The sequence below is a fragment of the Ictalurus punctatus genome, chromosome 4 (genome assembly GCF_001660625.3).
Source record: "Ictalurus punctatus breed USDA103 chromosome 4, Coco_2.0, whole genome shotgun sequence".
NCBI lineage: Eukaryota > Metazoa > Chordata > Actinopteri > Siluriformes > Ictaluridae > Ictalurus > Ictalurus punctatus.
In genome coordinates, this window is record NC_071284.1 from 12,701,136 (window position 1) to 12,713,769 (window position 12,634).

The 12,634-nt window shown below is 39.3% G+C and overlaps 1 protein-coding gene across 2 annotated transcripts in view; it reads left to right on the forward strand.

Moving 5' to 3' along the window:
• The window catches only part of st3gal2 (ST3 beta-galactoside alpha-2,3-sialyltransferase 2), a 34,666-nt gene that overhangs the window by 12,953 nt on the left and 9,079 nt on the right, over positions 1-12,634 (forward strand). Inside the window, exons 1-3 of one of the 2 annotated variants that reach the window (XM_053677971.1) lie at positions 4,939-5,272; positions 6,402-8,242; positions 9,577-9,770. In XM_053677971.1, coding sequence (XP_053533946.1) covers positions 7,886-8,242; positions 9,577-9,770 — 551 coding nt within the window. In that variant the 5' untranslated portion in view covers positions 4,939-5,272; positions 6,402-7,885. Of the gene's footprint in view, positions 1-4,938; positions 5,273-6,401; positions 8,243-9,576; positions 9,771-12,634 lie in introns of those variants that run through there. The other variant, XM_017466278.3, reaches the window with a different exon arrangement.

Below are 12,634 nucleotides of genomic sequence, written 5' to 3' on the forward strand. Positions count from 1 at the left end.
ACTGAAACATGTTTCATTTCGGCGCTGTATGTACATGATTTTAAATAACGGGAACGAAATTGTCCTGAACTGAAATTCAGAACAGATGATTTTGATTATACAGTCTTTGTGTCAACTGACTCTATGAGGTGTTTTGAATGTGGAAAGACAGGCCATTTGATTCGTGCATGTCCAGATAGCAGCACGAATGTCAATAAGCCGGGTTTTCGGGTGCACAGCACGAAAGCTGTTCATTCTGACGTTGCTGATGAAATAACGCCAACTGATGCAGGTTTAACGGTAGAGTTAACTGCAGCTGAAATGAGAAATGAACAGTGAAACATTGAAATGAAAAGTGAAACATTTTTACGCGTAAAAATATTGAGTACATTTTTAAAGCTGTGAAGTCATTGAAATATACCTTATAAATTGAGTAAATGTAAGTAAAAATTTTAAGCAGATCTGAATAACTACATTTAGTACCATGACACATAAAATTGAGTAGATATAATTAAAATCCTAAATCCTAAGTACAATACTAACTTCAAGTGAAAACCACAAAAAAAAAGAGTAGATATAATTGAAAAGCTACGTAGATGTAACAGAAAATGAGACTATTATTTAACAAAACAAATGTGCTACACTTACTAAATGTTTTTAACTGAATTTAATTCATACTGGACTTTTAATGATCCAAATTAATGTTGTATTTACTTAACTGTGTTTACCCTTTACTCCAGGAGTACTTTACTTGAGGTCACTATATCTGATGGAAGCAAATGATAGACATAAAGCAACTGTATACACATTAACATTTGAATTAAACATTTCCATGTCACATTTCACCCGTGTGTGTGTGTGTGTGTGTGTGTGTGTGTGTGTGTGTGTGTGTGTATATATATATATATATAACATGGGATTAGGTCTAAATTCAACCTGGTTTACCTTGCAAATGACATTTGCAACAATGTCCACACTACAAAAACAGTGAGCTGAATTGAACAGACCTGTATGAATTGCTCCAAACCTGTATGACTTTTATCTTCAGTGGGACACAAAAGGAGATGTAAGTCAGAACGACATGAGGGACGGTTACCCTCAGTCACCATTCACTATCACTGCATCTTTATTCTAGAAAATAAATGAATGGTGAGTGGGACTGAATACTCAGTTTCCTTTTGTGTTCCATAACAGAAAGACGGAGAGGTGTGGTATTAAGATGACAGAGTTTTTAAAACTGTACCTCACTCAGTAGGGACTTCATAAAATAATGTTACCCTTGAGGTGTTTAGTCTAAAAAATTGTCACCAAAGTTCAAAACCAACTGAGTAATAGTGATAATGAAGCAGTTTAATTTCATGACCCTTGGTGTCTGTCTATTACTCAGTTTTCTATGGCTAATCTTTTTTCTTAATATGGGTGAAAGTGCCATTTCCACTTTAAATATGAATGGAGCCAGAGATGTGAGGAAAAGATTGGAAATATATGAGTTAATGAGACAGAAAAAATGGGATGTTTTATTTATGCAAGAAACCCATAGCGATGATGGTTTGTCTTTCTTAAGCCGTTAACACTTCCCTTAGTGGAGGAGTTGGTATTTTATTTGCTAAAAATTGTGTTCCTTGTTCAGTTAAAATATAAGAAATCATAAAAGGAAGACTTTTAAAAGCGATTGCGAATTTTGAAAAGTATGTATTTGTTTTTATGTGTATTTATGCCCGCAACTCAAGCAATACAAAGAATGTGCATTTTTAGATACTTTTTGTAAAACTTTGGGAGAGTCTAAGGGTGAAGAGTGCTTGTTTTTTGGAGGAAATTTTAATTGTGCAGAGAGTAATACAGACCAAAATCATTTTGAGTCACATATGCCCTCACGTAGAAGGTTTATCCAAATGATTGAAATGCACGAGTTGTGTGATGTGTGGAGACATTTTAACAAAGACATCAGACAATATACATGGGCACATTTATAGACAAGCTTTATGTCTTTAAACATCATCTTAGTATTTTCAAAAGTTGTTTTATTTCTCCAGTTGGTTTTTCAGATCGTAGTTTAATATGATATATAATTACTATGAATTCTGTTAAACCAAATAGTGCCTATTGGCATATTAACACAACTTTATTAAATGATTAAGATGAGATTTTGAATTGTTTCTGGTCTCATTTTAAAATGGAAAAGAATAATTTTCAATCTCTAAACAGTTGGTGGGGTTTTGGAAAAATAAATAAATAAATAAATAAAACAACTATGTCAATAATACACCCAGAATGTCACTAAAGAATTGGCTAGATCTATTCAATTTTTAGAGGCTGAAGTTACGAGACTTCAACATTTAACACAAAATGGAAATCAAGACTATATTGATCAGTTTAAATACAATAAAATCTGCTTTATCTGACATGCTGGGCCTAATAGCACAAGGAGCACTGATAAGATCATGTTTTCAAAACTTCAGTGAGATGGATGCTGTTACGTAACGGACTTGAACAGGAAGCAAGTGCAGATTCAAGTATTTATTCACAATTATAGTCAATGTACATGAAATGGGAAACGAGGTCTAAATATTAAACTAGAACCGAAGCATGAAACATGAAACTAGAACAGGGCATGGAAACACTACCGCTTAGCATCTAGGTAGCTAACACCTTTAATGCTGCCCGAAGTGCGCCGCAACACGAGGGGTTTAAATAACAAATGTAATTTACCTTAAACACTGACAGCTGGTAACAATTAATACACACCCTTGAAAAACAACCAATGACTAAACAAGGAGGAGACAAAACAGAAATAAATGCACATGTCCATTGTAAACAAAGTCTCCATAGTTCCCACGTAACCCGCGGGCATGTGCTCGCTCTTGTTCGTGCACGCGTGTGCCCTCCGGCTCTCCGTGCACATCGCGAGATTGTGACAGATGCTCCATCCAAATTTTTGTTTGGGTTAGAAAGGAAAAATGAACAACAATGTTTTATTTCTTTTTTACAATCTGAAAATGGGGTTTTACTTTCAGATCCAACTGAAATACAGAAGGGAGCGGTACGTTTTTATGAAAAACTGTACAAGAGTGAGTTCAGAGAAGATCAATTTGTAGAACAATGTTTCAGAAAAATCTAATGCAGAACTTAGTAAGCCCATAAAGTTGGAAAAGTTGTATAAAAATCTTCAAAATATGGAGTGTGGACGAGTTCCTGGAATTGATGGACTTCCAGTCGAATTTTATAAGTCTTATTGAAATATAATAGGAGAAGATTTATTGGAAGTTCTAAATAACAGTTGGATTTAAGGATGTTTGCCTTTAAGCTGTCGTAAAGAAGTACTCACTCTTTTATCAAAAAAAAGCGATTTAACTAATATTACAAGTTGGCGACCTGTATCTTTGTTGTATATTTGTTGCGATTATAAAATACTTTCTAAAGTGTTAGCTACGAGACTTGGAAAGGTTTTGGAAGAGGTTATTCATTCAGATCAGTCCTATTGCATACCTGACAGGTCAATATTTGATAATATTTCATTAATTAGAGATATATTTGAAGTAGCCAAAATATATGGTTTGAATGCAGGCTTGATTTCCATCGACCAAGAGGAAGCTTTTGATCGTGTTGAACATGATTATCTATGGAAAGTTTTGAAAGCTTTTGCTTTTAATTCGGCTTTTAGTGATAAAATCAGAACTTTGTATAGTGACATTGAGGGTGTGTTGAAATTTAATGCTGACTTATGTGCTCTTTTTAAAGTTAATCGTGGGATCAGACAAGGTTGCTCTTTGTCCGGACCGGAATGCTATATGCATTAGCAATAGAACCTTTTTTGCATAAATTGAGAAAAGAATTGGTTGGTTTAAAAAGTCCAAAATGTATCGATGCATTTAAGTTATCAGCCGTAGTCGAATACACCGAATCTGTTCGAACAATGACTCAAGTATTACAGAGGAGGCGTTCTGCTCTTACATCAGTGGAATAAAATATGCTCAAAGATAATTGTGAAGGACTTATATATCCCAATCACAAGGACCTTTTTCCTAAGCAACTTTTATCCCCCAACTTAAATGATTATTCTGGAATTCTGTTGGACTCAAAAGGAAGTACTTGGATTTTAATAATGTTAATGGAAAACCGTTGTATATGGCATGTTGATACACCGTGGTGTGATGTTTTAGGATTGAATGAAAATGTCAGACCAGACTGGAGAGCATTATATAAGCCACCATTAAGCAAAAAATCAGCTGACATTCATTGGAGGGTTTTACATGGAATAATTGCAGTCGATGCTTTTATTTCTATTTTAAATCCTGACTCAAGTCAAGAATGTCCTTTTTGTTCTGAGAGAGAGTCTGTTTTTCATTGTTTTATTTATTGTTTTAGCTTAAAGCCTTTGTTTGAAATTTTAAAAAAGCTTTTCGATTGTTTTAATGAAGGGTTTTCTACACAGATTTGAATTTTTTGGCTTTAAATATGTGAAAAGGAGACGTGGTGAATGTCAGTTGTTGAATTTTCTGTTGGGACCAGCAAAAATGGCTGTATACATCAATAGAAAAAATCAGATAGAACAAAGAAATGATAGTGATGTGGTAAGGGTGTTTACAGCAATGGTAAAATCCAGAATTGTAGTTGATTTGAATTTTTATAAGATAATGAATAATCTAGTGAACTTTGAATCTATGTGGTGTTACAGAGAAACCTTGTGTTCAGTTGTGAACCGTGATCCTATTCTTGTACTAAGTTTGTGAATAATTGTTAATGAGTTGATTGTGAATAATTGTTAATGTTTGTTAATTTTACTCTAATAAAAAACTTTTGAAAAGTCAGTCTCTCTCTCTCTCTCTTTCTTTCTCTCCTTCTGACTGTCTGTCTCCTTCCCTATCTATCTATCTATCTATCTATCTATCGACGGAGCAGCTCTAAACATTTTAACGTTTAGAATTTTGTTCTTTTGTGCTTCTTTTTTTGCCTAGAAAATGTTTTTGGCCACAGGAAACAGCAGTTTCCTTGCTATAATGTGTGAAAGGAAACATGGATGTAGCTTTTCCTGGACAATTGTTGTGGTCTGAGTACTTCAACCCATTTCAAACTACTTTGCTCTTATGATAACCTTCACTCTTCTTGGCAGGCTTTCCTCTAGAATTTGGAGTGTGGCTGTGGGGATTGTTGCTCGTTAAGCCACAAGAGCATTAGTGAGGTCGGACACTGATGGCTGTTGTGCAGTCACTGTTCCAGTTCATCCCAAAGGTGTTCAGTGGGGTTGAAGTCAGAGCTCTGTGCAGGCCACTTGAATTCCTCCACTACAGCCTTGGTAAACCATGTCTACATGGACCTCGCATTATACACATTATGACATTGTCATAACGGAACAGGTTTGCGCCTCTTAGTTCCAGTGAAGGGAAATTGTAATGCTACAACATACAAAGACATTCTATACAGATGTGTGCTTCCAACTTTGTGGCAACAGTTTGGTGAAGGGCCACATATGGGTGTTATGTTCAGGTGTCCACAAGCCATATAGTATATATCTCCGTTCACCAAATAATGCAGTGGCCCCAGACAGAGTGAGAGAGAGAGAGAGAGAGAGAGAGAGAGTATGTATATATATTTCTATAGAAGTAGGCACAGATATATATATATATATATATATATATATATATATATATATATATATATATATATATATATATATACACAGTATCTCACAAAAGTGAGTACACCCCTCACATTTTTGTAAATCTTTGATTATATCTTTTCATGTGACAACACTGAAGTAATGACACTTTGCTACAATGTAAAGTAGTGAGTGTACAGCTTGTGTAACAGTGTAAATTTGCTGTCCCCTCAAAATAACTCAACACACAGCCTTTAATGTCTAAACCACTGGCAACAAAAGTGAGTACACCCCTAAGTTAAAATGTCCAAATTGGGCCCAATTAGCCATTTTCCCTCCCCGGTGTCATGTGACTTGTCATGTTGGCATTCATCTGCCCAAGCTTTTTTGAGTTTGGTTCAAAAGCAGGTCCGTCATCTCATCTTAAACGGTGTGATAAAATCTTGAATCCTCAATTAGAGAGTAAGATTGGACTGGGTGATGTGATGAGGTGGCTGACTCCTTTCTCGTTGTTCCTTGCGAGATGATTTCTGTACACAGAATGAACCCATAATTCATAGCAGGTATGACTTTTCAGAGCACGGGAGTGCGCTTTTCCTTTAATGAATTTGCTTTATGAGAGTTCATTATGGAGCAACACATTAAACAGGCAGATGCTGAGGTGCTATCTGAACCTGTCTGATGAACAGAACAGTGTTTTATAACATAATGAAAATGGAAGACATGTGTGACGAGTCCTTTGATGCTTCGGCATTTACAGCTCTGCTTTAATTTACTTTGATCTTTCGCCTTTAAAATTCCACCTTTCTTTGTCTTCTACCCACAGCTTATTGGATCATTCACGAGAGGAGAGCAGCTCCTGAACACCTACGCACGGCCTGATCAGAGAACACTCAGACTAATGGGTGCAGAAGAGGGATTTTAAGAGCATTAAGTGGATATCTGCAAGAGGACACTGAAAGATCTGGTAGAGCGAGAGGATGCCAGAGTCGACAGGCACAAACATCATGGGCGTTGTATTTTATTAGACAACAAAAGCAGGAAACCTTGACTTTCAGCAAAACCCACCATTAAGGGGTTTTTGAGAATGGCAAAGAATACACACAAACTCCAGGTTTAATGCTATATAGCTCCAATAATACAATGTGTTCCGCTGCGTGGCCGAGATTGCCTTGTCTTTTTTGTAATCCAGTCCCTCAACAGTTGCCTCCATGCTCCTTGCAGATGATTCCTTCATAAGCTTGTTTGAGGTTGCCAAATCTTTTCTGCAAAGCCCTTGCAAATCTCCTTTGTGTCATTAGGGATTTGTGGTTTTGATTGCTTTTGTTGTCTCTCTTCTTTGTCATTATGCACAGTGGGCTCTGAATCTGGTGGTATTTTTTTCTTTTCTTTTTTTCTTTTTACCTCAACATCTGGCAGACATTGAACCAGATCTGTGGACCTATTGCAGACAGAGTGCTGTGCCATCCCCAAGACACACACTCCAGTCATGCATGGTGGCTGCCAACACACTGCAGTGACCTGTGTATAGCTGCCACTCAGGTAATGGTCAGAAATCGGCTGGCTGGAAAGGACGACCATGAACCTGAGACTGCACATGTCCGTATCAGATGACCCTTTACCTCTGAAAACTGAGAAGAAATAGAGGGAGGGAGGGAAAATTCCAGGATGACTCTACAGTCTGATTGTACAGGAAAAATCCAGCCATTTTCTCCAGAGACTGCTGGAATTTTCCAGGACACAGTGGCTCGCTAGTGCAGGAGCAAGCAGGCTTACCCTATACACACCACACACACACACACACACACATACAGTTGTACACATAGCAGGCGTGGGTGACAGCATTCGCTTATCTAAAGCTGAAATGTCAAATCCACAGAGGCTTGTTTCATCAGACTGTCGCTGTAGGGAGAATCAGACAATGCAGACACCCACTGAGTAGACTTTGTGACGATTTGAACAGGTGTGTGTTTTGAGCCAAGCGATGAGAGGATGAGAGTGAGGCAGATCTGAGTTGAGTGGGTGAGAGTGAGAGAGCGCAAGTGAGATAAGTGTGTGACCCACAGACAGACTGCAAGAGCTCTGTTTCTGTCTGTCAAACTGTGTGTGTGTGCGTGTGTGTCAGCTGGCACGCTGACGGGCACTGAGGGCAGGCTGGGCACGGTGGCAGGAGCCGGTGCATGGCTGTGGGGGGGTCGTGCGGCGTGCGCTCCTCATCAGCGAGAGAGCCGCTGGGGGTCAGGCTTTGGCTGGGCTCGGACACAGAGGCCCTGGGGGCCCAGCGGGGGGTCAGGTGAGCGGTGTTCCCGAATGGCATCAGGGGGCATGCGCTGCTCTCTGCGCTTGTGGGTGCTGCTGGCATCGTTGGCCCTCCTCTTCCTCACCTCCCTGCTCTTTTCACTCTCACTGAGGGGAGGCCCTGGCTTGTCCTACCTGGAGTCTCCTGGGTGGGAGGAGTCAAGGAAGGTGAAGCTGGTGCCTAACTATGCCAGCTCCCACAAGCTGGTTTCCGCCGAGGGCAGCCAGCAGAAGACATGTGCCTGTAAACGCTGCGTGGGCGACCCGAGCGTCTCAGATTGGTTTGATGAGAATTATGAGCCAGACATCTCGCCCGTGTGGACGCGGGACAACATCCAGCTGCCTTCAGATGTCTACTACTGGTGGGTGGTGAGTAAGAGAATTTCCACGCAGTGGTTTATTTATTTTGTTGTATCCATGTGCATCAGACCAACACAACTATACGGGTAATGCATAACCAGAAATTCTTCCTCTGAAAAAGTAGTCCTCTCTCAAAGGTTAACTATATACCAATTATATACATTTACATTATTAGATTGGTTAGCAAATATCTTTTTTTGATTAGATAATTAGTTAAAGCAATTAATTGTTTATTGACTGTCCCAGTTGCTACCCATACCCTAGACTTCCATTATAAATAAACAGGTTTCCCTCTCTTTTTTCTCATACAATGCAGATTTGATGGATAGAGAGTATATTGAAAATACAGGAGTACTAATTTCATAAATTGAGACTGTACAAATAAGTTTTGTAGATGTTAAAAGACCCTGCGGTTCCTCTCATCTTAAAGCAGGGAAAGAGTGATCTCTGAAAGTGTGCTTATGCACTGCATTTAGGAGACTGAGAGCCAAAGGGCCATTTTATTAGAGAAAATATGAGAAATGTCTCGCCAGCTGAAAAATCAGTAATGAGGCTCCAGAACGAATTGGCCCCTGGAGAGGCGCACAGCTGATTCAACATGGAGGTTTTAACAGACAAGAGAGGGTGGTTCAGCTTACAAAGTGAGTGGATTGGTTTGGAGAGGATGGACATGGAGTGAGCCTGTGTGTGTGAGGCCAGGGTGGAGGGGGGAGGGGGGGGGATTATGGAATTGTTTTTGGTGCCAGTCAGGAATGGAAGGATTAAACTGAAGAAGGAGGGAGGGAGAGAGCCAGGGAGAGAGGGATGACCGGTTATACGTGAAGACTTCCCCTTTTGAAGGAATTCACTGGAAATTTAGTGCTTATCCCTTCTGAATAATAGTTCCATGTACATTTAAACACACACATTCCCTTGCCTCTGTCTATTGACATTACCTGGACTCAGAATGAAATCCCTGGCTGGCATGGCAGTCAGAAAAACATCTGGCCAGAATTACTGGGCCTAGCAAAAAGCCAGCGGGCATAATCTCGGCCAGCAGCTGGCACAGGAAAAGCGCGAGAGAGAGATAGAACACAGGGGGATGGGAGAACTCAGTTCGATCCAGCGAGAGAGAGATAGTTGGAATATGGTCTTAATGCTGAAGTTTTGACGAGGACACACTTTCAGGTGTGCGTTTCCTTGATGCCAAGAGCAGGCTATTTTACAGCAGTCACTAGTATCCTAATTGTTTATGTGTTCAGGTTTACACAGGGAGATGCATGAAATTGAGAATCTATTACTCGGTCTTATATGACTGCTATTTTATCTCACTGTCATTTTCTTCCTATTTCTCTCGTTGGCAGATGTTGCAGCCTCAGTTTAAGCCTCACAGTATCCAACAGGTGCTGCTGAGGCTCTTCCAGGTGATCCCCGGACACTCGCCGTATGGCTCGTGGGACCCAGCACGCTGCCTGCGCTGTGCTGTGGTGGGCAACTCAGGCAACCTACGTGGGGTAGGCTATGGCTCGGTGATCGACAGCCACACCTACATCATGAGGTGAGGGGTAAAAATGCAAGATAATGGGATCAGGAGAATGGGAGTTTTGAGACAAAGAAAGCTGGGTAGAAGAATTCATTCATTCATCTTCAATAAGCATTGCATTCTGGTCAGGGTCATGCTGGAACCGGAGAACAATGAGCATGAGATGTGGACACACCCTGAATAGCACCGTTCACACACGCATTCACACCTATGGGCAAATCAGAGTAGCTACAGGCATGTTTTTGGGAGGTGGGAAGAAAACAAAGAACCTGGAAGAAACCCACAGAGACACAGTGAGAACATCACGCTCTATTCCATCCTTGCCAAGTGCTACTCTGTGATTTTATTTCTATAAAGATTGGGCAATGTGCGTGTTTTTCTCTTTCCTCCTCTTAGAACATTTGAGCCTAAACTACCTGCCGTTTCTCGATGACTCAACAGTGGTCTGATAATTTTAGTACCTTCAGATAGACATCTCTGATTTTTATGGTAGATGCCACCCATCTGTGTTGTAAAAAAAAGATTTCTTTACCATTGCTATGGTGGCATTAAGAGAATATATTTCCCTCAGAATGATTAATGCTTTGGAAGAGTCTCTAAAATGTCGTTGCTGTAGCTCATATTCCTTTTTTTCATACTGTCTTCACTGGGAGCTCGTTAGAAATAAAAAAGTTTCAATCTGATCCAAAGAAAGAGTGCAATCCTGTCATGACGTCAACCTATTACAGCTATTATATAATGCCTTGGTATCTAAAATTAGATTCCTGATCCAATAAAGTTGATATGACACCATGTGTGACATAAAAATCTGGGTACAGAAGAAATGAAGCTAATAAAGTCCCATGTTAATTTATAGCTGTCCACATGCAAGAGTTTTATCATTTAGCATCATCCTGAAAAAACTAATACTGCTTGAATATGGCTTAATTGAGATGGCTTTTCACTTAGAATCTTATTTCGGGGGAAAAAACAAACAAACAAACAAAAAAAAAAACAGCCTTCATGAGAAAGAAGGATGAAGTAGGGTTCAGTGTGTTTAGGTGGAGAGAAAAAAGAAATGAGACTTTAAAAAAAAAATTGCCCGGAAGGTGGTGTGGAGGAGTTGGATACCTTTTAGAGTGAATATGGAAATGAGGGAGACGGCAAGAAACGAAAGAGCGATAGATGAATGTGTAAATCAAGGTACTATTTTGGTAATATTTTGTCATATTGATTCAGCTTTGAGCTCTGAAATGAGTCCTTTATCTCGGCTTATGTACAGTACGTATATTTATCCCCTGCAGCTCCCGCCTCATTTCCTCTCTGCTGATGTAAAACGTCTCTCTTCTTTCACTCAGCCATCTTATGACTGATAGGCTCTTTTATGCGTTCAGCCAGGGTCAATCTGATTTGTTAGCACTACCTGAGTTGGTCAAGCCATATTGCATTCTAAAGATGCGTACGTATAAGTGTAAGTGATAACCATTTGTCAGTGCACTGATGATATTTCTTGATTTGGAAATGTCTTTAATGGGTGCTGTGTGCATTGTGCCCTCTGATGGATTCAATGAATGAATATTTTAGTGTATATATGAATATAAAGTGAGATGAGATGAGATTCAACTTTATTGTCATTGTGCAGTGTACACATACAGAGAAAGTGAAATGCAGCTAGCCTCTGACCAGAAATGCAAATAGTCATAAATATAACAAGTGAAATAAAGTACTTACAGTAGAAGTAAGCTGCAAGATTATGGACAGCAGTAGCAAGTTATGCAGAAAAAGTGCAATAGTTAAAAAAGTTTCTTTATATCTGTAGCTGTCATTGTAAAGGCTTTGCATTGTGATGAGGCTGGCAAATCACACACTTTTTTCATGATTTGGGAAGTGTTTAATATGGGTATGCACACCAGGCAACCAAAAGCACTGAAGCAAACTAAACGCAAGAAGCAGGCTCTGCATGCAAAATCACAAAGGCATCTGTCTGGATGGTTCTAAAATTATCAGACCACCACAGAGTTGGTTGAAGAATGGTAGGCAATTTGCTCTGTAATTATCTCAGGGGACGAGGGAGAAAAACACTGACATGGCTGATCCAGACAGAAAGAAAATCACAGTGGAGCACCTGCAAATTTTGGAATTTAGGTCCCAATGTGAATTTACTCTTCTCCAAATAGCACTTTTGTTGTGAGGGGAAAAAAAAAAAAAGTTTTGAATATTTTATAGTACTTGGTCAGTCTATTACGGTTAAGCTTTATGTGAGCAGGGTTTAATCCAGCATTATAAAATGTGCTTTTTAGCACAGAGTACTTTTTAACAAGCTTTTTTAACTGGTATTTGAGAAAAAATTTCAAGGCCTCTTGATTTTACTGTGCACTGCTTCTTTTTTTTTTTTACTGCTTTCTTGTCATGCTGTCTTTAAAAGTGTGTAAATAAGAACAGATATCTTAATTAATGAATCTGACCATTGTACGTACTTGGGAGTCTTCAGAAAAGTGTGTATTTAAATCGTGACAATGAGATTGGTGGTCTTCCTCTCATTGCCAGTCAAAGTGTTCAGGCATCATTTGAAGATACACTAGTAAAGATGTGTCTCAGAGGAAGAACCCCACCCTCCCAGACTGGTAGCTGTTGTGTGATATATGGAGGAGAACTTGCTGATTTGATACAGTCAAAGTGTAAGCATTCTTCAGTGTAAACGCTGAATTCTTAACACACTTAGTACTTTTTGCCTTTTACAGCTGTGTACTGTAATGATTTATAGTCCTGCTACCTAGTGTCACTCAGAAGACCCTGTGGGGTTTAAACTGAGGCTGGAACATCTGCCAATAAAAGAGATAGAGAGAAAATGACAGTGAGATGAAAGAGCAGTTATATACGACCGAGTAATGGTTTCTGAA